General features: G+C 41.4%; 1 protein-coding gene across 1 annotated transcript; it reads right to left on the bottom strand.

The window, feature by feature from the left end:
- Window positions 1-1,842: 1,842 nt before the first annotated feature.
- LOC124397788 (pecanex-like protein 3) lies at window positions 1,843-24,481 on the bottom strand. Its single transcript, XM_046867555.1, has 35 exons — window positions 24,117-24,481; window positions 23,082-23,736; window positions 20,705-20,913; window positions 19,960-20,065; window positions 18,329-18,368; window positions 17,835-17,924; window positions 15,979-17,679; window positions 15,536-15,835; window positions 14,479-14,536; window positions 14,239-14,380; window positions 13,995-14,152; window positions 13,040-13,193; window positions 12,891-12,923; window positions 12,626-12,797; window positions 12,044-12,154; window positions 11,873-11,964; window positions 11,673-11,782; window positions 10,620-10,725; window positions 10,410-10,502; window positions 9,422-9,572; window positions 9,177-9,321; window positions 8,521-8,698; window positions 8,268-8,376; window positions 7,342-7,471; window positions 7,193-7,251; window positions 6,894-7,109; window positions 6,462-6,715; window positions 5,649-5,879; window positions 5,242-5,345; window positions 4,994-5,141; window positions 4,612-4,842; window positions 3,884-4,158; window positions 3,586-3,752; window positions 2,602-3,002; window positions 1,843-2,364 (listed from the first exon to the last, which is right to left on the bottom strand). The coding sequence occupies exons 2-35, from the start codon at window positions 23,232-23,234 to the stop codon at window positions 2,206-2,208; spliced, it is 6,786 nt and encodes a 2,261-aa protein (XP_046723511.1). The 5' UTR covers window positions 23,235-23,736; window positions 24,117-24,481; the 3' UTR covers window positions 1,843-2,205.
- Between the last annotated feature and the right edge of the window lie 547 nt (window positions 24,482-25,028).

Genomic DNA, 25,028 nt, shown 5'->3' with positions numbered 1-25,028 from the left:
TTACACGAAAATGAGGAGAAGATGCGAAAAAGACAAAGAATGGGCAGGCGCTCTAATGGTGGCGAAGTTACAGTCAAAATGATGTCACTGGATGACCTGTACTAAGCGTAAATGAGAACAAAGCGATCATGTCTCGAACGAAAAGTCCTGAGAAGGGAGAGATAAAGCAAACCTGTCGAACACAAAAAGAGAAAGTCTGCCGCGAGGGCACGCTATACACATCTAGCGAATACTGCACCTCACATTGGGGTGATATTTACGTGGTGCCATGAACGAAAAGAAAATTTGAGAACATACGGATTTGAAAATGTTCAAAAAGTATTTTAATAACTGTATAAGGTCCATGTAACTGTTTCTTTATACCTCCTGTGGAATACTGAAATTTTGCATGGCAATTCTTTTTTTTATGCTAATGCTTAATGACTTCCAAAGAGTGGAATAAAAAATTAGCTAGGTGTAGTGAAATATGAATAGCTTTCATTTTCAGATACTATTATTAGGTACATCATTCTGTCTAAATGGAATGAGAATCACTGGGTGGATTTCCCCATGCTCCAAAAAAAAAAAAAAAAAACACAGGGCAAAAACCACACAGAAATGAAGCTTTTCAACAAAACATTTTTGCAACATGGCAGGGATGGGTTTAAGGCAAAAAAAAAAAAAAAAAAGAAGAAGGACGACATGCCCAATCTTAGCCTAATTCCAGTTGAATTAGCGACCTGTACACTAGATCGAATGTGTGAAAGAGGTCTCAAAAGGTCCCTAAAAATCAGCATAGCATTACCTTTCCAGCCTTTCCAGTTAGCAAGTGACAACCAGGTGCAATGAACAACAACAACAAAAAAAGCCACACCCTTCACCTTCAAACAGCAATCAAATAAATAGGGTTTTTTTTTGTTTTTCGTTTTATATGTGTATACATTTATTTGTATTTGCAAAGTTCTTCCAACTAAAACGCTGGAGATTAAAAGGTCAAAAGGAGCAGTAGTTTGGTTAGTTCCATTAGTAGTAGAGAGGAGGATGCAGTAGCAGTAGTATCACAGTAAATAAAGCTGTACTGCAGGTGCTTGCTGATCGACAGCAGTAAGAGGCAAAGGGGAGCCAACACTGAATCCCTTTATCTCCAGCACGTCCAGAGACCATTAGGAACAGAGAGAAGGTCTTGGGCACGGAGAAAAAAAAAATTTAATGCTCACAAAACTGTGAACTTTTTATAAAGATTTCAAGGAGTAAAGACCCTCAGCGTAACGATGATAGAACATCAGTTGATTCTTTTGCTTCAGGTTTGCATCCTAGTCAATCTCCACTTTCAGGGTTCTCAAATTCATTTCTTTTCTTAAGTGGACTGTAAACTATGCAGAAAAAGCACCAAAAGTCATAGGAAGTGTCTGAGCTTACTGTATGTATGTCCAAATCCTTTCTTTAAAACTGATTAACACCGTGCTCTTGGGTTGTCCAACTCGACCAAGACACACCTTCCTCCTGTGGGCACTGCGTGTTATGCTTCATGAATTGCTTTAAGTAATGTCTTCGGAGCGTAATACAGGGATCCTCCTTCTACTGTTCCCAGAGTTCATGTCTGTAGAGAAGAAGTGATGTTTCTTTCGTTTCTTGTGTAAGATGAACACTGCTGATGCTTTTGGTGCTCAGAAGCCCATGTGGCTGTGTGTTGGATGTAAGGAAAATGATCTCAGGCAACGGCCTCCGTTACAACCAAACTATCTGTTTTTGTGTTGAAGCAAAATGATTCATTTTCAGTTTCTTAGAATCTTCACAAAACCCACCAGTACATGGAGAAACATTTCTTTAGATTGTACTGACTTGGCTTTTTTTTTGGTGGGAGGGTGGGGGTTGGGCTTCAGAGCTCAGAGCTAATAAGCCAACATAGTGATCAGAACTATTTTCATAGTGATCAAAAATTCACAACTTAATTTATAGCTTGGCCTTCCAGGGGTGTGACCTGAAAACTTTTTTTTGCTAGTGTGCTCCGATACAGAATAAGCAACACAATGCTTTGAATAATAAACCACTGCAAAAGCGCTAAAATAAAAGGCGGTTGAGGGTCAAGCTTGTCCTCAAGTAACAAAAAAAAGCTCTCAGCTTTCATCATCAGCTGGAATGAGTGTGGTTTCACCAGGAGACCAGCTCCGGATCCCAGCTTCACTTGGTCAAGGCCTATTTGTGCAGGTTAGTCTTTAAAGAGGCTCAGCGCAGGTGCTCAAGTAATGGCAGTTCAGTAGCCTCCTCCCGTAAACTGGGAGGATCTGACGTAAGGGGTGTGGTCTCCACAGGCATAGAAACAGCCACTGCATCCAGTGTTGGGCTGACCTCGGGGGGTGGAGCGGGTGGGACAGTCTGGAAAGCCTGGGGAAAAACAGAGGGACATTGCTTTCTGTTTATTAAAAACTATAATTGCAGATATATCAACAATTAAAGGTTTGAACCAAATACTGAATATTGACTGAATATTACCTTTTAATGTAAGAACAAATTTAAAAGAAACGATATATAGTGCAATGAAATGCTACTGTTTTCAAAACAAAGACTGTAAATCACTAGGAAAGGAAAGAAAAAGATAAATAAGCAACCAGGTCTCTTCACCTGAGTGCGGATGCAGTGAGACAACCCTCCGTCTCCTTCCGCCGCCGCTGGCCCATTAAAGCCTTTTCTGCCAGACAAACTCCACTTGCTATAGATGGCGTCGTAGTGCAGGCCGCTTCCATGGCCAAGTCCCATACTGATGCCCCGTTGAGAGGCTCTGTGAGTGGCACTGTCCTGCAGGCTGCCTGGACAAAAGCGCTCAATGGGTGGACCAGCCACAGATGCGCTGAAGGACAGCTGTGAGCTGGACAGATGCTGACCCAGGAGGCCCTGGATGGATGAAGTGCGCTGGAGAGAGTTTACCAAGCCTGCGTCCATCCGGCCCTCTGATTGGCTAAGCAGGGTCAAGGGAAGAGGCTGAGAATGGACAGGCCAGCTCGGTCCAACAGGATTATCAGTCCCTGTAAACAAAGAGTGGAGGTTTAAGTTCCAAAAAGAAAGTTTAACCAATAGTAATAGCTAGATAGCTATCTTGTAATAAAACATTTTTTTTACCCTTTTATAAAAACTAATTTGTGTATGTATGTATGTATGTATGTATGTATTTTATATATATATATATATATATATATATATATATATATATATATATATATATATATATATATTTTTTTTTTTTATAAATAGTGATGAAAATAAAAGTCATGCATTCAAACTGAAGCAAAAAGTCATACTCCAAATAAAAACAGTTACACACAAGTGAATAAAAAAAATAAATAGCACATGGTGTCAGTGATTCACCTCTAGAGGCCGCTCTTGAACTGTATAATGCAACCCGGAAAAACTAACATTAAGGATTTTTGCAGATAGTTCCAGCAATCAACTATAGAAGCCGATTAAATTGACAAAAATGATCAATCGGTCAACCCTTTAAACAAAAATCCTTAAAAAGTATTTCTTTTAATCTTAAACACATCAAGGAGCAAATCTGATAAAACATGATTACTGCTATGAAACAGAGCACCAGAATCACAGTAGTCTTACCCATGGATGGCTGGACGGTGGTAAGGTGGGACTGAGACACAGTGGGCGCTGTGCTCTGAGGAGGAAACACTGCAGGATTGTTACTGATGGAGGAAGTTCCACCACCACAGTCAGAGTCTTCAATATTCCCCCCACTGTTGCAGCCTGCGCCGCAGCCCTTCTGTAGCCTGCAGTAGAATACAGACGTGTTAAAAATAGAACAGATGTAAAAGCGCACAGAAGATAGTTACAAGTAGAACATCTTACTGCCTTAGTAAAAGCAATATAAAGCACACAGTAACGGTGAATATTTTGTGACCTGTCCCAGCTGCTGATGAACCAGGTGTAGATGTTGTGGGGGCTTATGGGCCCTCCCCAGACAGACCGGAGCTGGATGTGACCTCCAGCGTATGACGTTGTGAGGGGGGAGACGTAGATGGGGTATCCAATCGGCTGATCGCAGGACGAGTTGATCATGTTGCGCAGTGCCTGCTTGGCGTTCTGGATGCTACCACGCTCAGGGTTTCGGTTTCGCAGGAAGACCAGCTCCTGCTGCTGCCCAGCCCAGAGTCCACGCACACATTCTCTGTTCACCTGTAAAGCAGAAGAGATGTGTGTAACATCACACACAGTTTAAATGCAAACTTTGAACAACTGCAAATAAATATATCATATATCAAATATCATATCACATCACAAACGTGCACTGAAATTCCAACAGCAATCCAGTCTGCCTATTGACCAAGATACTTGACTCTACAAACTTGTAGTTTAGATTCCACAATATGTTTAAGGGCAGAAATAAATTATGAGATTCTAAAATTATTAAAAAAAACCAATGTGTCTATTGGTCCCCTAATTATAGCCAAATAATATTTTCTGGGAAATTTGATCAAACAAGCAATATAACTTCAAGACCTTTGGATTTGTTTGAGCAACATTTCAATTTTGGTCTGACTGTATTGTATAAATAAAGGGGGGGGGAAATCCTCTAATAACCTGGTGGGTACGTACAGATAATAGCTGCATTTGCAGTGACGAATGTACCTTTATTACTCGGAAGCTGAGGAAGCGCTTGTTCAACATGATAATCTTGTACTCGTCACTGCCATCATCCATGACATGGCGCAGAGCCAGGAGTGAGGGCATGTTAGCCAGGATGGCACTGCGCCAAACGGGATCTCCTTCATGAGAGATCAGCATCTTCTCTTCATTAGCAGTGATGGCATCATACAGCACAGCTGGATCCTCGTACTCGTCCGGAGACGTAAAGTGGTCCTAAAGACACAGGCAGGATAAACAGATTTGCGCTTTCAGAGTTATAATATATAGGGCAATTGTCAAATGTAGGCCGAAGCTATGAATAGACAGCAGAGTTATCCCAGAAACCTAATTTAACCTGAAAGAAACCGGAGGCTAGAGGTTTTACCTGGTGGAGTTTAAGGGACATGCGCACACCAGGCGCTACTACTCTGTTTAAAAGATCCATGTCGGCAAACACCCACTCATCACGTGGCGACGTGATCCGGAAATCGCCTTTGAACAGTGCATGGAGGCCATAGAGGAACGGCTCCAGGCTGCGAAAGTAGAAATACAAAGTGGAATTCGTTTCTCTTCTAAAGGAGGTCAGTTCAACCGAACCTGAAGAACACCTAATTACTAAAGGTCAGTTCTTACCTGGCCGACATGCTGTGGGACGCTGTACCGAGAGCCCTGCGACCCAGAATGCAAAGCCCAAAACAGAGCGTGACCAGAGGGGAGTCTCTCTCACTGTCCACGGGCTACAAGAGCAAAGGCGAGAAAGGGAATAAATCATTAATATACCATATGTTCACACACAACATGGATAAAGCAAAATGACCTTACCCAGTGCTACACATTCTATATGAAAAAAAGAATGTAGGCTTGAAAACAAACCTGGCAGCCAGACTGTATTAAAAACGCATTAATTCACACATACCAACCAAAAAGAATTGGACACTCAACAACTCTGCGGCAAAGTGAAATGTATCATCGGTGAAAAATATTGATTGGTACTCCATAGCCCCATTCTGAATAAGATTAGTAGCAGGAGGAATGACTACCTTCTGTCTGCGACTGTTGCAGTACTGGATCCAATCCAGATAGACCATGCAGAAGGCAGCCGGGGTGATGCCAGAGGCTCGGTGGTCGTAGTCTTCATCAATATTCAGGTTAAACGTGGGGTCACTATCAACATAGGAGGTACTGAGACAGGGTCTTAACGCCTCCTGCACCGTCTCATTGGACAGCCACTCCTCCAGTTTGGGTGAGCGGCTAACATAGTAGATGATGCTCTGAAAGAGATACTCGAATTAGGATTCAGACTCAGATTTGTGGTGTCGAACATGACATTTACCATAAGTAAATAATTCACTACATAGACAAAATGTATTGGGACAATACATTTCTCACAAAAATCTTCTCACAAAGCCGAAGGCACACAATTGTAAAGAGTCTTTGAATGCAGTAGCATGAAATCTGTCCCAGCATGACAATGCAGGCATGCACAAAGAAAACTCCATGAAGATATGCTTTGCATGGGTTGGAGTGGAAGATCTCCCTGCTATAGAGCTCTAATCTCAACCCTATTGAACACCTTTTAAATGAATTGAAATGCTGACTGCACCCCAGACCTCCTCACCTCACCTACATCAGCACATGACTTTACTAACACCCTAATGTCCGAATAAGCACACTCCAAAATTTTGTGGAACATCTTCCTGGGAGAGTGGAGGGAATTTTAAGAGCAAATTTGGACCAAACGTACAATGAGATGCTCAAAAAGCACATATACTTATGACCAGGTGTCTGCAAACTTTTGGCAATATCAAAATTAAACAGAAATCTGCTGTGAGAGGAAAAAACATCAGCGATACCTTGACGTAGTAAGTGATCAGAATCTTGCGCAGGTCAAACACCTGCAGCATTGAGGCGGCATTGTTGTCACTGATGCTGTAGCCTTCCAAAACGTACTTGGTAGCAGCGACCTCCCAGGCGAGCCAGCGCTGGCCAAAGGCCGCGTTAAATGACAACATGTGAGGCAGGTGGCCTGGCTCACAACAGCAGCAGCCCTCATCTTCCTCCACACCCTCAGTGATGGCCTCCACCTCTCGCTGCTGACAATAGGTACCTGTTTGATCATGCACACAAACAAGTTTTAACAAAGGCACAAACCTAATTACAAGTTTAAAGCATTCGGCAGGTGTCCATCATCCAGAAGGACTTATAAAATGGACATGACTAAAATCCATCCTGATGTTATCTTTCTGTCTAATGCCTCATCTGATACCCTACACAAAGCAGTTTACCTCTGAACTCCAGGCCCCTGAGCTGGAAGGTGACAAGGCCATTGCCGATTTCGACGAGGTGCACGAGAGCGTTGAGGTAGTCCGATGCAAGGATGAAGCAGTCCCCCGTGCTGTAGGTGCCCCAGCGGCCCAATAGCAAGTCTCCACACAGAGAATGCTGCAGTGAGCGGGTCAAGTGCTCATAAAAGATGGAGTTTAGGTTGTTGTCATCGGCACCTTTGTGTAAGGGAGAGAAGAAGTAATTGAAGCAAAGGGAAAACAACAAACGCTAATGTAATAACCATTACTGCAACACTTACCAGGGTTGCGGTCAAGCTGAGTTGCCAGGCGTGTATTAGAGTGATCCACCCTTTTTGTGCTGCACAGGAACACAATGAAAGTCAAAAACGGGCGGAAATAAAATAAAAAAAAAAGACAGAAAATGATGTCAAAAGAATGTGGCATTTACTTGTAATCCCGCTCCCAGAACTTGACAGGGCGAGTGTAGGAGGTGACAAAGACGGCGCTGCCCAGTACAGGATTGAGGGGAGTGGAGAAGAGGGCAGAGAACAGAGCCTGTACAAACAACATGGCCGAGTCTGATTGCACAGCCGCTGTTAAGAATAAGAACCTAATATCTGCAGCAATATGGCAAAATTAATTTAGTCACCAATATAATAACATCAGACTATTCGAAATATAAAGGCTTTGAAGCAAATCTATAGTCTGTAGTAAGATTCACTGATTCATAAAAGTTAACGATGCAAACGTTTTTAACCTATTATAATCGGTAAAGAACGATTTAGTGAGCAATAATTTGTGAATGGTATTTTATATATGTTGATTGATTTCTCCTCGTTAAACTGTTTCTTGAGCGCGTTTTCTCAGCACCAACGCTGCTACACGAATCACAACACTACGGAGACCGAGGCGTGTCCTGAGAGTCACATAGAATAGAGATCAACATGGCAGAGGTAGATCTCACTGGAGACAGAACAGGAAAATATTTTTTTGTTTTGCACTACAAAGGCATGTTTGTGAAAGGGCCACGTGTTAGAATTCAGAAGGCACTGAAATCTATGACTTGCTGTCTGTCTGAACCAAAGAAATAAAAGCGTAAAATCTGTACCATATCGAATTGCATAGCATCACATTCGTTTAATTGAATCTGAATCGCATTGTGATAAAGCAAATAGAAATCGAATCGCACACAGTGTAATACAGATGAATCGTATCGCATCGGTATCGTACCGTTAATACATAGTATCATTGGCTATGACTCAAGATGCGAATCAGAGACGTGCATCCTGAGTCTGCAATAGAAATTCTATTCAAATAATTAACAACCAAATAATTACAACTGTTAGCAGTAATTATTGATAGAGTGAAGGATACGAGGCACAGCAAATGGCTGGGCAAAGGCATGAAACGCAGAGCCCCAAGTAATCTGCCATGGCGCAATGTAGGTCAGCACAAAGCGCAGCTTATACAGTAGGTCCCACAGCTGCACAAATACACAATCACAATTTACTAGGTCAACAAGCAAACAGTAAACAGTAAATGTGTTCTAATAGTAAAACAAACAAACAACAAAAAAATAAGTAACGCTTAAATGATGAAAAAACGTGTAGGTTGTACGACATCAAACCTTGCTGAAGAGGATGGACATGAAGTAGTAGTCGAGCAGGAACGTTTCAGAGAAGCGTGGATAGTCGAACTGGAAGAAGAGGACGGTGAAGCAGAGTGTGACGTATTGTTGAGAGGGTGTGCAAAAGGATGAGCGGAGCAGCTTCATTCCAGCCATGGAGATGAACAGAGCTCGGCCACTGGGCAGATAAGAACATTGTTAATACGTTAAGGATTTATAGACTATAAAGGCAAAATATGGATTAATACTTTTAGAATACATACAATTCTTAAATACGGATATTTCTTATTAACACCAGCCTAAAAAATATATATATAATAAGAACAAAAGAGCAAAAGCCAAATTCCTCTATGCAAATCATGAACACTTTTAGTTAGTGATTCAGTTATTTAATAAACTCATGGTCAAAATCTATATTTTTATTTTTTGTAACTGTTGCCACTTGTGCTTGTATGATATTGGGCTCTTGTTCATGAATTTAAATTACTAATTTATTATATATTATTTCCATTTTCATTCCATTTGGTTACATTAAAATATTTAAAACCTCTGCAGTCTGATTTTCACACTCTCACAGTCATGCTAGTTAGAACCTTAATTTTCCACAACAAAGAGCTTCAGCGGTGGGTATTTTCTTTGTATGAAAATGAGCTTACTATGTTCCAGGCTTGTCGGGGTTCTGGCTAATGGTGTGGGCCTCTGTGGTCAGGGAGTTGAGCACCACAGCAGGGTAGATGAAGTACTTCTCTACACACTGGAGCCAAGCATAGAGCTTCTCAAACCACATTAGCTGAGCTGCATCTGTAATATAACAGAAAAACACATTACATGTTCTTGTCTTTTAAAAAAGCTTTGGATTTGAGTGTGAGAAATGGAAAAATGCGAAAGAGAGACTACTCACCCCGAACCTCAAACTGGCTGTACTCGCGAGAACGTAGCACAGGGTGGGCCAGGCAGAACCAGGGCAGCTGTTTGCGAAACTGAGGCAGCAAGTAGTGCGTAAGGAAGCCAACCACTCCAGCCAGAATATACAGAACAAAACTGAGAGCAGGCTAGAAGAAAAATATATAAAATAGAGACAATAGGAGAAGAGAAGAGAGAAAGACATATTAGATATTTTTTGTCTCTATTTCTTTTGTATATAATATTATATAATATATAAATATATAAGTCTTATCTGATTTACATATAAATAAATCGGTTTCTACAAATGATGGACTTTTAGACAGATCATGGACCTCAAAGAAAATGTAAAATTAAGTCATATATCTGCAAAAAGGCATAACTGTGGGCACAAAAGCAAATAACCATTAAAGTTTCAGATATAATACAGCCCATATAAATAAACTTTCTTTCGGCTTCTCCCAGTAGGGGTCGCCACAGCAGATCCTCCGCATGTTTGATTTGGCACATGTTTTTATGTTGGATGCCCTTCCTAACGCAACCCTCCCCAATTTATCCGGGCTTGGGACCGGCACTGAAAGTGGCTGGGGTTGGTTCCCTGACCGGGGATCGAACCCGGGCCGCAGCGGTGAGAGTGCGGCATCCTAACCACTAGACCACCAGGGAACCCATATAAATAATTAATTTTATTTATTATTTTCTATTGTGTTATTCTTTTATGTCTATTCAATACAAAAAAAATCTATGTAGATATTAGAGGTTGAACCGATTCTACGGATTAAATAATAATTTAAATAAACAAGAAATTATAATTAACAAATAGAATATCGTGCTCTCTGTGCAGCACGCAGTCACACCAAGTTGCATCAGTGATTTGCCTCTAGAGGCCGCTCTCGTAACGACGCAACCTGGAAAAACTATTGTATGTACAGGATTTAGTACATATTATATCTGGCCAATGTAATTAATGATCTTAACCAACTAACCTGCAGAGCAATGAAGACAGTACTGGCACTGATGGCAAAGCTGATAATGGCCATGAGTGGACACATGACCAGGTCAGAGTGTAAAATCTCCTTCTGTAAACGAGAAAGAAACAGTGTGATGACGCAGGGGAAAAAAATAAATAAATTCACAACCAATGACCACTATTATTTACTTCACAGATAAGTGAAGGTACGGAATGTTTTGATTACCACGGAGTTGCGTAATTTCTCTGGCAGTGGGTCCTTGATCTCTAGTGGGGGCTCCTCGGGAGTCCTGCTTTCCAGCTCCGGAAAGAATTTGGAACGGACCAAAGTCCTACGGTGCCATTGGGAAAAGAATAAAATGCAGTTAACGGCCAACAAACCAACAAATATCTACCTATTTTCTCTCTCTCTCTCTCTCTCTCTCTCCTGCTATACACACACACACACACACACACACACACTAATATATATATATATATATAAGAAAAATTATTTCTGGAAAAAAAGAACCGTTTCCTAAGATGCAGTAAAATGTACCTAAAATAAGAACACACTGAAAAGAAAACAAAAAACAAATTTAGGGCAGAAAATCGTAAGAGTGAAACATTAAAATAAAAGCTTAATCATTTTGAAACATCACACAATAAGCTAGTTAATTTGGAATAAGAAATACATACTCAAAGACATTTTTTAAGATGAGTCTAGCCTCATTGTTTATTAGCAGAATTTGCACAAATCAGTTCTAAAAGAAATGTGTTGAAGATGCAATGTAAGATTGCAAAGCATTTAGGACTGTCCCCATTTATAGTACATAATATTGCAAGCAAAAAAAAAATTATGAAAAAAAATTATGGAATCTGGAGAAATCTCATTCTAAGTAGGGCAAGGCTGGAAACCACTGCTGAAAGTGTGTGAACTTCAGACGACATTGCATGAAAACCCATCATCGTACTGTGACAAATAGAGCCGCATGGGCTCAGGAAAACAGTAGGTTGCTGCTGCAAACTAACAATTCCAGGCCTTGCTCAACATGCGCTACAAAACTGTGGCATCATAGACACAGGATGATGTGCATTTTAGTTCCCAAATGACTGAAAATTGTTATAAAAATAGACAAAAGAAAAAGTGGTAAAATTTCCTCTGTCCCAACTTTCCTTCATTCCCTCCAAACCGCATTTAACTGACCAATCAGATGTTATTTTACTGCATTTTAGAAAAGATCCAGGCACAGGGTTTGTGAATGTCTGAATTGCAAATGATCTTCAGGCTGATACTGACCACAAGACGGTAGGATCACTGCTTTGTCTGCTTAAGTGGTATGATAAGGCGAGGAGGAGGCCACAGAATACAGAGAAGAGCACTGGAACATGAGCCTCACCCCATGGGGCCTACATACAAGACAATCAAAGCAAATGTTCACAATAACACACTAAAATCAGATTTTGTAGGCCTTTTGTAGCTCAAAAGAACTCACTCACATTGATAGCACCAAGGCAAAAGCCATAAACCAGAGCTGCTACTAAGACACTGCGTAACAGACTGTAGAGTGAGGACAGGGGGCTTGTTGTAGCTGAAACACAGACAGATTAGATGTCAGACTAAAGAAAACAAAAAGAAGTATGGTCTAGGTATGTGTGAACATTTCTTACCAGTTCCTCCAAACATGTGCATGTCAACCTGCTCCAGCAAACACATAAGAAAGGTGTTAACCTGAGGTAGAAGTCCGAAGAGAAAGATGACTGGAAAACACAGTGTGAAAACTGCAAGAAGCAAAAAACAAAAAAACAAAAAAGAGGGCATCATTCATCCTGTAATTAAACTGCATTATTTACTACTTCACATAATACTTTTATAATTGTATACTTTTACATGTGACATGAAAATGACACACAATTTGTCCCAAAGCCGAGCTGCAAAATCCTGGAATTTTGAAGACTGAAACCTTTCCATGGGAATTAATGGGGAAATTAAAGGGAATAAACTGTGAATTTACAAAATTGCAGGTTAGCCTATAACAGGGAAGTTAGCCTATTCCTGGTAAATTTCCAACTTGAAATATTTCCAGAATTCCCCAGATGAAGTTCCCATGGAAATTTTCCACCCCTTCTGCAACCCTAGTCACAAACATGTTACTTAGGAAATATTCAAATATCCATATCTATATATTATGAATATGAATCCGATAATGTAAAAATCCAATAGCATTTAAAACAGCATGATGAAAGACAAACCTATGAGCATGTCCCTGGCACACAGCAGGAAATGGGCAGAGAAGAAAGTGACTCCATAAAGCGAGAAAGGCTGCAGGTTGCTGGAATGGCCGACAAGGTCGAAGACCCAGATCAGCATACAGCACAAGCAGAAATACACCGGCCGGCTGTACACGATGATCCAGTTATGGCCCTGTGCAAAAACATTACCCAGCATTTACTCAGAATGAGCTTCTCAGAGGAACCTGAAACTGCTCTCTGAGCAAGCTGGGCTGAGTGTACTCACATGCATTGGGGAGGCTGCGTCAGGCTGCACGCTCTGAAAAAAGGACGTAGAAATACAGAAGTGAAAATGTAAACAAAAAAAAAATAATCAATGTGCAAACCATACAAAAATTATACACACTAAATGTATTCGAATGCACTAGTGTTCACCTTTAATAAGGAGTATTGGCAGCTGGCGATGACTAGGCAGAACTGGAAGACCCAGATGTCCCTGAAGAAGCCGTGCAGCAGCAGCAAGAAGCCAAGAAAGGCCACGAGACTGGCCAACACCACCGCAAACACATTCTCACCGACACGTCGATTCCTGTAGCGCAACGAGCCGTAGTTCACATACAGAAATACTGCACAATAAAAACCTCTTCGAGACTAATACAATATAAAAAGAACATGCTAGATGACCAGCAATAACGTTTTTTTTTTAACAATAAAACTAATTATAATATAATAAATATAAAGTATAACTCGGTATAATTTAATCATTAAAAACCTGTAATGAAAGGCATATTGCTGATGTAGGAGATTAACATAAACTTCAGGACATGGTGGTTTGGGAAATAATCGACTTCGTGTTGTAAGCATTACAACTGTACACACTTTCCTGTAAATGCCCTTACAGACAGACTGGATTCCGTACTTAAATACATTACGTTTATACCAAAGAAAACACTGGATTGTTTAATAGTATCAATTTGGGGCATAACATTATGACAGGTGAAGTGAATAACAATGATTATCTCTTCATCGTGGCACTGTTAGTGGGTGGGACATATCAGGCAACAAATGAACATTATGTCCTCAAAGTTGATGTGTTAGAAGCGGGAAAAATGCGCGAGCGTAATGCTTTGAGCGAGTTTGACACAGGGGCTAAATTGGGGCTAGAGAATCTGCAAAAGTAGCACAGACTGTTAAGGGCTTTGCTCAAGACCCAGGACGACAGCTTGGCGATTACGGGGTTGAACTAGTGACCTTCTGATCAGTAACCCAGAGCCTTAACCACTAAGTTACCACATCCCCATTGATAAAGCATTAACAAAAGTATTACTATAAACAGACAATAAATAACAGAGCTTAATATTCTGTGATTCTCACTAAAAAGCTCACTAACCTATCCAATAAGGCCAGAAGGGCCAGCCGGTCATAGCGCACTCTAAGCCACTTTCCTGGCAGCACCCAGAACTTGTAGTATTGTTTTGGCTTGGCTTTCTCCTCGATCATCAGGGTGTTTTCCTGAGACTCCTGCAGAGACTCATGATCCAGGTCAAACTATGGAAAAAGGTAAAACAAAAACGTGTCCTTAAATTCCACAACTTCAAAGTGCTTCTGAGAAAATGACAGAGCTTGGAACTCACCTCGGGCATCTCCAAGGGCACCCTACGCACCTGCATGCCCTGGAGAACCACAGGTCTAGGCTGCAGCATGGACAATGTTGGAGGCACCTCCTGCACATCAGTAGAGGTAAAGCTGGAGGACTGGGACTGTCTCTCACGCTCCCTAAAAAAAAAAAAAAAAAAAGAAAGAAAACACTCAGAACCATGGGAACACAGGATAAGGTTAGGACATTTAGGAAAGGCTGAGTGCTTGAGACTTACTGCACTGGGTCCTCATAGCCTCCTCCAGCAGGTCCAAAGGTGTAGGACCTTTTTATACCTGGGGAATAAAGAATTGCAGATGAAACTGAATGGACTTTACAAAAAAACAAAAATGATAAAATAAATAAATAAAACCGATTAATATGTATATAATAGGGATGGTAACATTCACTGATTCGTATTGGCATCAAAGTTAACGATGTGATGCATCAATTTTAAAAAATTTGCATCAGAGACAAGTTAGTATTTGTATCACGATATATATTTGTATTGGTAAAAAAAAATTGTGACCAATATTTTATATTTAGATCGATTTCTCTGTTTCTCGAACACGTTCACTCAGCACCGCTGCTGCTATGTGAATATGGCATTTCACAACACTAAAGATTAACATGGCAGAGGTAGAGCTGCATCTTACTGGAGACAGAACAGTAAAAAAAAGACCGTCTGGTTTTATTTGATCTTTTTTCTTTTTGCACTACAAAGGCCTGTTTGTGAAAGGGACGTGTGTTAGAAGTAAGAAGGCACTTAAGTTAATTTATGATTTGCTGTCTGTCTGAACTGAAGAAATAAAAGCAAACTATCTGTACCATACTGAACTGCATAGCGTCATATTTTATTCCATTGCGTCATATTGCATTAAATCAAATCGGATCGCACTGCATCGTAATGGGGCGAATTGTATCGCACTGCATCGGTAGCTGCTTCACATGGATCTTTAATCGTATCGTTGACTATGCATCGAGGCGCGAATCGCATCAGCCTCAGTTCTGGAGCTGCACATCCCTATTATATAATGCATAGAAAACAAATTAAATGTCTAGAAACATCCTGCCTTCTTTACTTTTAAAGAATGCAAAAATCAATAAATATGGTTATGCAAATAATTTTTCATTTTTCCTGCTATTACAATCCAGCTACTTCCCTGGCTCTAAAGAGACACAGGAGTATCTTCACTGAAGAGCTGTTGATGGTAGTATGGTCAAATTTATCTATGTGCTTTTGCTGTTCATATTCAATAAGGTTACGGAAACAGTGAACAATTCGGGATTTATACCACTCTCATCGTAAAAGTAGTGCACGGCTCCCTCAGAGGTGTCGTCAAATGTGGAGGCTTCGTGAACTCCACTCCGTGGGAGCAACAGGGACGAGGCAAACTGTAGCGCTGTGGGGAGGGCGCGTGAACGAGAATGAGAGGAGGCACGGGCCCGTTGAAGATCTTGGAGACTGGGTGGGGAACCCATGGTGGACGGGGGTGGAGTGGGGTTACTGCCTGCATTATGTCTTCTGCGGATGGCCTGTGTCCTCTTGACATTACTTACAGAGTCGCGTTTATTTCCTTCCTCAGAGCCCAAAGCTGCAGGGGACAAATTGATTTTAATGATAAGCAAATACGACAACTAATAAGCACCTGTGTTCTTTACAAACAGAATGGAATATTATAAATGCTTTTCAAGATTATAACTCAAGCAGAAAATTTTAGAAGTGTGTGCTGCATACCTCCTCCCACAGCACCTTCTTCAAGCAGTTCTCCTGCCCGCCATCCAGTCTGGTTACCAGCCCACGAGCCTCCCAGGGAATCGAGCCTATGAGGCCTGGGGAAAACCTCTGAGTGTCCAGTACGAGCTTCCAGGTCAGACTTTGACATGGTAAGCGGACGCGGAGCTGGAGTGGAAGCAGCTGCTAACGGCAAAATGGTGGACGCCAGAGTTCCTGTGCTGGTGTGGCCTCCACCCGCTCCATCCATGCTGAGCACCCTGGCATGAGTCTTGGCACTGGCCGTACTGGCTGAGCGCTGGGCACTGCGAGTGTGTGGAGGGCCTACAGCAGCTGCCTCTTTACCCTCATTGGAGCTAGGCAGATGTGAAACAGGTACAGGTTGAGAGGCAATTCCAGGATCTGGGGAATAGCAGGAGGTAGACGAACTTGAGTCATCCTCATCCTCGTCGTCTGAACTGAAGCGTCGCTGTGAGCCAAGGCTGGAAGCAGCGCTGGCATCGCTTCCATCGTCCTCATCACTGGAGTCCTCAAACAGGCTTTCGCTGTAAGCTTTGGCGCCTAGCCTGCTACGCACAGGCACATACACACAGTCTCTACGTTGGCTGCGTCCATGATGACGGCGTCGATACGAGCCACAGTCAAAACTGCTGCTGCCGGCAGCACCGCGTTTACGAGGTGCTTTCCTGCGCCCAGGGCGCTGGGCCATGCTGCCCCCAGCCCGCATAAGTTTCAAGTCTTTGGGCCTCACCACTTGCTGCTGTTGAACCTGTAGAGACGGCGGCTCAACCAACAAGTAGGGTGCAGAGGTGACGGCCAGGGCAGGTTCCGAGCACACCAGACCAGAGGGCACAGAGCCAGCTTGGCGTGGAGGGGGCACAGGGGGCATGGGTAGAATCCGAGCGTGATCGCAGGACTCTGAGGGCCCACTGCTGCTAGAAGGGGATGAATCTTGCAGGGATGGGAGCTGTGCCGTGGCATCCTCACCCTCCACCAGAGTTCGATCCAGGCCCTGACTAGGGTGGAGTTCTTTGGAGGGAGATCGTAGCAGTTCACTGTCTGAAAGATCATCTGTGTCGCTGCCACCTAGGAATGCGGGGTCCTCTGGCTGCAGGAAACAACCCTTACCCAGAACTGCAGAGGAGGGGGCAGGGACCAACTGGTGTTGTTGGCCCAGCGATGGGCTTTCAAGTTGGGTAGAGTCTGTCTTCTCACTGCGGTAGCTGCTGACTGTGCTCAAAGTCTCTCGATCAGTCGCCACACAGCTGTCTGTTGAGCCGGCTGTCAGTGCCACGCCACTGTGGATGCATGGTTTGTCTGCTCCAGGTCCAAAGGTTACTGGGTCAAGACCTAGGCCTAGCAGATTCTCACTCAATTCTTCGCTCAAGCTACTCTTGATGAGAGGGCTCAGAGGGGCATCGCCCAAGCTTTCGGACTCTGCTGAAGGGCCGAGTGGAGAATAACCACTCATAGGGGACTCTGCTAGCCTTCGCTGAGCTGGCTGCTCCAGCATATTGCTGCAAGGCACTGCTGGTTCCTTCTCTTCTCCATCCTCTTGGCTGGATGGTGAGGGGGGGATGGAGGGACAGTCTTGTAAGGGCAAGCTCCCAAAGCCTGCAGACCTCAATTCTCTCACTCCCATTAGACTGGAGAAATCCCCAGCAATGGCTGCAGCAAAACAGGACTGAACCACACCACTGGCTCCTGTGGGGGTTAGAAGCCAAATGTAAATCACCATGTTGCTTAGATACCATCCAACACAGAAACCTGACTTTAAACAATAATCTATGGGCGCTACTGCCTAAAGGGCAATAACAATCATTGCTAAATGAACAGCGAAAAGAACTTGCGAATCTTACGGATTGCATCCTGAGAGTTGTGTCGAAGAACCTCTCTGTGTGTGGAGGTCAGACCTTCGCCACCCTGCTCTTGCATCAGCTCTTTGAGGTCTGGAAAAAGAAAAGATGCATGAAATTCAATGTTTCATTTTGTCTGGAACCATTCTTTCGGATTTTTGTGTTTTCAAAATCGGATAGCTTTTATGCAGGACACGCAAATCTAATTATGCGTTATAATTATATTATATATATATATATATATATATATATATATATATATATATATATATATATATATATATATATATATATTTATTTTTTTTTTGAGTTATACTTATATAGTTCTACTTTTATTTATATTTATAGTTATACTTTTAAAAAAAATATTCTATATACATGATGGACAGTCGCAAAAAGCATTTCACTATATGTTGCACTCATAGTCTGTATGAATGTGTATATGACAAAATGTTATTTGATTTCAGCAATAAATATGCAACAGTAAATATACATACCCTTGGAGCCTCCAGGGTCCTCAAGTTGTGGCAAAAATTCCTGGGAAAAGATCACCAAAATGTTATTTGTATTGTTTTGTACTCAACATTTCACTGATTGAACGATTTGTGATTAACGTAAAATTCATAATCTAGCATGTCATTAATTTTTTATTAATGATCCAAAGAGATGATTTTACTTATTCTCTGAAAATAATGTGTCCTTTCTAAGCAAAAAAAGGATCTTAAACATCCAGATATACGAGCTGGTTTCAAAAAGTTGATCGAAAAAGCTATTCTGATCACATACATACCCTTAAGTCCTCTAACTACCCTTTGATTGGAAATGACAACAACTGAGCCACGAAGTGTTAGACCATGTAAAAATTACAGCGCAAGTCAGCGGATAGCTACAGACCCCCAAACTTCATGTGGCCTTCAGATTAGCTCAAGAACAATGCGTAGAGAGCTTCATGGAATGGGTTTCCATGGTCGAGCAGCTGTATCCAAGCCTTACATCACCATGTGCAATGCAAAGCATCGGATGCATTGGTGTAAAACTCTGGACTCTAAAGCAGTGGAGACATGTTCTCTGGAGTGACGAATTACGCTTCACTGTCTGGCAATCCGATGGACGAGTCTGGGTTTGGCGGTTACCAGGAGAACGGTACTTGTCTGACTGCATTGTGCCAAGTGGAAAGTTTGGTGGAAAGGAATTATGAGGTGGGGTTGTTGTTCAGGGGTTGGTCTCGGCCCCTTAGTTCCAGTGAAAGGAACTTTGGATGCTTCAGCATACCAAGGCTTTGGACAATTTCATGCTCCTAACTTTGTGAGAACAGTTTGGGAATAACTTGTTCCTGTTCCAACATGCACAAAGCAAGATCCATAAAGACATGAATGAGTGAGTTTGGTGTGGGAGAACTTGACTGGCCTGAGATCAGATGTTACTCAAGTTCATTTGCGTAGAAGGTGTACATTTCAGATTCGGCGATCTTGCAATGAGTCGATCGAGGTGCTTCAAATGGCGTGCACGCTTCAAGAGCGAAAGAACATCACTGGAATCAGGAAGACCTTCCAACAAGCTCAACCCCCAAAAATGTTGAAACAATTTGGAAACTTGTACATGATGATCAATAGAGTTCAATCCACATGATCTCATGCACGTTACTGTGCTCGCCAGATTTGGCTCTCTTCCACAAGATAAAGATTCAACTCAAGGCTCACCATTTTGACACCATGGCGGAGCTCCAAGGTGCTTGACATGCTTAAAAAAAGACATCTAGGACACATTCCAGAAGTGGCAAGAACACAGGGAGCCCTACATTGCTGTGCAGGGGGACTATTTTAAAAGTGATATTGTGCAAAACAAGATAAATCAAGTACTTTCTTATAAACAGAGTTAATCTCGAAACTTTATGATACCACCTCGTATTAATAAAGTTCTCAGTTGCAGAACCTAAGAGTTTTAACAGTATCTATATTAATAAGCATAGTTTCTAGTATACCACCCCATGCCATCACTGCACAATCACATAACTTCCAGACTGCATGAAGTAAAGACAGTAAAAAAAATATATATATATTTTATCTATTGTAATTTTGGATTTTTTATTAAATTCTGGTTTTATTGCCATAAAATTAAAGTTTCTCACCGACACCTGGTTCAGACCAAACAGGGAATGCTGGGAGCTGCAGCGCACTGGAGGGGTTGAGTTCACCTTTCTGAACACGGTCATTTCCACACCAACACCGCTGCCCCTGATGAAACCACACATACCATCAGAACTGCTTAACATCATCAATAATCCAGATTTTCATGGTACTGAATAGAGGTCGACCGATTTTACTGATAGCGAGGTTGGAACGTACTTGCCGATAACCGATTAATCAACTGACAGTTTTAAAATGGAAAATAAAACACATGCACTCAAATTGAAACAAAAAGGAGCACTCTAAATAAATAAAAGCAGTTACATGAAAATTAAAAGTACATCAAAATGAATAAAAAAAATAAATAAATAAATAAAGACATCAAATAAACAGCACGTGGCATTAGTGATTCACATCTAGAGGCTGCTCTCTGGAATACTGTATAAAGCAACCCGGAAAAACTACAGCAATAGATTTTTGCCAATAGCCATTAGTTCCAGCAATAAACTATCAGTGCCAAATTATTCAGCAAAAACCGATGAATTGGTTGACCTCTAGTGCTGAATAACCAATATTACTTTAGTAAGAATAATTTTAGAAATAATAACGCATTAAAAAGAATGCAGTGATATAATCATAGAAGCTGAAATGACTGTCTGAACTGCGGTTATAGAAAATAAATCAACCTTCTGGCCAATAATTAAGCAACACTTGAAGCCTCACAGTTGAACAAACTATTTCTGGTACCTATGTTGGCTGCTATCATTAGCTCCGGAGCCTTCGTCCCCTTCCTCCACTCTCTGAGGGTCTGTGGTCAGCGAGGCCTGCCTCTTCTCCACAATCTCTCCAAGATCAAACATCGAATGCAGACGAAAGTTCACCACCTTTATGGCAATGAAGAAGACGGCAACCACAGCGCAGTACACCCCGGCTACTACTACAGTGGGTGGTAGTGCCTGGAGAAAATATGAGGAAAAACAGAACAAAAATAAATAAAATGTCCACATAGATAGACAGACAGACAGATAACTTGAACATTTGAGAGGAAAAATGTTCCTTTGACAATAGCAATACACAGCAAGTCAGTCTTTAAATGTTCTTATTAAAGTCAGACTTTTAGTTTCAGATGAAGAGATTGGGTAGGAAGTTTCTCTAGTTTATAAAAACATCAAGGCAGCAGCTGTTTAAAAATTAAGGGATCATAGGAATATTATATATGAAGGAATTTGTTACTTTTAGCAATGTTCAAGAGTTTTATTACATAACCATGGTACCTCAAATTCTTTGATTTTTAACTATAAAACAAACAAAAAAAATCGATTAGGTTCTGAATCAACCTATCGAAAGCTCAGTAATCATGCAGGTATTTAAGAAATGGTTCCGTGTTTGATTTTTTTCCCCCTGGAGCATAAAAGCCAATTACATCAGTCTATTTACAGAGACTTCGATTCAATGATTCCACAATGATTCACCTCAGAGATATGACTGGTATTTGACAGAGGATGGTGACTGAGGTTGTACTAAGGTATGCTCTGTGATCACCGTGAGCACTGAGCAAAAGTTCTCTGAAAACTCAAGCAAAACTTACACCTCTAAACACCCTTATATGGACAAAAGTATTGGGACAGCTGACTTTCCCAGTCATATATATGATTCTTCCCCAGATTGTTACCACAAAGGGTGTCTTTGTATTGTGGTAGCATGAAACATTCCCTTCACTTGAACTAGGAGACTTAAACCTGTTCCAGCATTACAATGTCCTGGTGCACAACGCTAGCTCCTTGAACATGTGCTTTACATCGGTTGGAGTGGAAGATCTTGAGTGGCCTGCTATAAAGCTCTGACCTCACCCTTACCAATACCTTTGGTGTGAACTGGAACAGACCCCATGCCTCCTCACCTCCTCTACATCAGTACCCAAATCAAATCTTCCCAAGCACACACCAACATCTAGTGGAACATCTTTCCAGAAGAGTGAAGATTACTCGTAGTGTATACGATAGAAAATCCTTTTCTTAGGAGCTGCGACTAACCATCATTTTAATTCTCAATTGAGTGACGGCATATTTAATTCTGCCAAATTTCTTCTAAAGAAAACACCACTTAAAATTCCCTAAATCGTCGATTATAAAAGATAATTACTCAGAATAACTCCATCATCACTCTCAAAGTGTGTGAAGAAAGTAGTGTTCACTTCTCATCTTGTATAAATAGGAAGAAAGAAAACGGGCAGAGTGACGTCATCCGCTATTAGTTTTACAAACACAAAACTGCCGACATTAATTTGGTGATTAGCATTCCGGACAACTCGCCTGGGCACGTCTGCCAAAACATCCTCGCAAAGTCAGACCTTGAGCGTTCTCTGGTACGTTTCTCTATTTGCTAAATACAGCCAAGGATAACATTTTCACAAAAATGAAGCTGTTTGGCTGATGCTGTGAACAACCAGCCTCATTTCCCCACCGTTGGTTTAAAAGAATTAAGATTATTTTCTGTCGGTCAGTGCATGCTCATCTGAAAAAGCTCACAGTTCCAGAAAGAAATGTTTCCCTGTTGGAAAACGGTACATACACATTATTTACCTAAATATGTATATATACACACACATTTTCCCTTTAGTAACTGTCAAGAATCTGAAGCTCATAGCCAGAAAAGTGTAAATGTCAAATGTGGGTGGAGCATCAGACACTGAGACGAGGCAAAGAATAATTACATTGTGCATTACTATGTTGATTATGAAAATAAAATAGAGGATCATTGTAAATATTTGCATTTAATGCATTATTTACTCAGTGATATTTTTAATGGTACTATTTAATGTCATTACTCACCAAAAATACATACATACATACACACACATACATACATACACACACAATCACACCCATTCTTTCTAGACTGTAATATCAAGAGCAAGGTACAGTCACACGGCGGCTTGTCCGTGTGCCAATGTTTTGTTTTCTTCTTCTGAAAACACTTTCCATTAAACACTACAAGATTGATGACTCCTGTGTAATCGAAATCAGTCGCTGATACCGTGTGTCAACACAACAGGGCTGACACACAAACATTCCTTACACAAAGATAAAACAACTTCCTGGTCTTGGCTGGTGCCAGCACTCACCATGTACAGAAGAAAAGGGAAGGCCAGAAGGAATATCCAGAGGTAGAGGTGAAAGCAGTTGGAGAAGGTGCTCTGATGGGGGTCGACGTACCAGCCTCCGGTCAGCGAAGCCCACACCCCCTGGCGCAAAATCTGTAGTGCTTGAGAGCCCATCTTTGTCAGCTCTGCCACCACGGCGTAGCTCCAATCCCTCCTTCCCTAAAGTCCAAGCTTGAACACTTCCATTGCCCACAACGGCCTCGCGTACGTCAACTTCTCAAAGGTTTCCACAGCGGACGTTTCTCATTGACTGATGCAGACGGCCACGCTCTTGATCACATGCTTCTCGGTTTACCTTTTGACAGCGTTCCACGAAAGATGTCCACATGCAAATTGTTCCTCAGACCAGGTTTGGGTTTTGGTGTCTTCAACAAACCACTTGGATCAATAGAAACATTCAAAGAGAATCTACAGAAGTTCAGATTAAAACCTTCAAATGAAGTGACTGCTGTTTGGACTTTTATACAGAGAACTAATCCTGATTCAGGGAGAGAATTTGGAAATTATATGCATATAAAATAATCTAAAGAGCTGCTGATGCAAACCTGGAGCACAAGTTCTTCACAATCCTGAGATCTCCAGCATCTCGTGCTTTCAGAACAGAGCTGATGAAAACCTGGTCCATTCAGTTAATAAATAATAATAAAAAAAAACAACAGCATTAAACACGATCCTTATTTAACATTTATTACAGACACCCATTAAAACTCAGGATCTCCCTGCACCAGGTCTGGGCCGGAATCAAATCGCTTCATTACTTCATTCGTGCTAATCACAGCACATTCAATTACACAGCTAGAGTGACTGTTACTGCTTCAGAGGATTATTACACGTTTATTTAATTTTAATATGCAAATCCGGACTGATGTTAGCAATCGAGGGTCGTGTTAACAGGGCTAGCTACTCAACACTGTATATCCATTTGTCGCTAGGCCACTTTCTGAAGCGACTTTATTATCGATGCGGCTCGACAGCGAGAAATTCTCACACACCTACCCGAAAAGGGACGAACAGCTCCCGGATTAAACACGCAGACATCCCCCCCGGTCTTTCCCCACCACCTCGGGTCCAGTACCTAGCCTGTGAACGTGCCTGCTATTTCCTAGCTAACTAGCTAAGCAGCTCTCAGGCTGATCATTGTATTCTATGGAGCTAGCCAGAGGGATCCAATAGCCTGCTAAGTACTTTCAAGTCCAATTATCCGCGTGTGGAAACCGAGCTTTCGGCTCATCTGCTCTCCGTTGCGAGCGCCATGTTTGTTTTCTCGGCACGTCTTCTGTCACGGGCTTCAACAATTCCTTTAAACACAATCAAAAACCTCGTCTTTCATCCTGCTAACTTCCACTGTCTAATATGTCCATTCACACAGGTAGCAAACACCCCCTTTACCGGAAGCAAACAAATGTCAAAGATGATTGGCTGAGCCGCTGGTTCGTCATGCCATCAGCGAGCGCTGATTGGCTAAAGCCTACGCTCCCAAACCTGCTTCCTGTTTCACGGAACGTTGAGAAGATCGTTTCATGGGTTGCCAGGTCCTCGTAATTAACGCCGTGCGCATAAAGTCTCTGAGGAAAGGAATCAATGTGCATCAACTTTTTTTTTCTAACAATAAAAATACACGTTTTATGTACATTTTACATAAAAAAAATTTAATGGGTATGATTTGAAATTATCTTAAAAAAATGTTTGCTTATTTTCAAGTTAGGTGACTATTTTATTTTAAAGCTGACTTTTTATAAAAAGAAAAAATTATAAATAAATAAATAAATAAATAAATAAATAAATAAATAAATAAATAAATAAATGAATACATAAATAAATAAATAAATAAATAAATAAATAAATAAAGGATCTATTTTACATCTAAATTGAAGTTGGCAATTTGTTTACATTGTATTGTAATTTATT

Source organism: Silurus meridionalis, chromosome 15 (assembly GCF_014805685.1).
Source record: "Silurus meridionalis isolate SWU-2019-XX chromosome 15, ASM1480568v1, whole genome shotgun sequence".
NCBI lineage: Eukaryota > Metazoa > Chordata > Actinopteri > Siluriformes > Siluridae > Silurus > Silurus meridionalis.
Note: the sequence above shows the minus strand (reverse complement) of the source record. Positions and strands in the feature narration are given on the sequence as shown.

Bases quoted from the DNA above. Each gene is read 5' to 3' on its own strand.
- LOC124397788 (XM_046867555.1), bottom strand. From the start codon at position 23,234: ATGGGCTCTCAAGCACTACAGATTTTGCGCCAGGGGGTGTGGGCTTCG. The intron at 12,798-12,890 runs GTGAGTACACTC...GTTTTTGCACAG, and splicing joins ACGCAGCCTCCCCAATGCAT to GGCCATAACTGGATCATCGT. The intron at 9,322-9,421 runs GTGAGTAGTCTC...GTTATATTACAG, and splicing joins CAGCCAGTTTGAGGTTCGGG to ATGCAGCTCAGCTAATGTGG.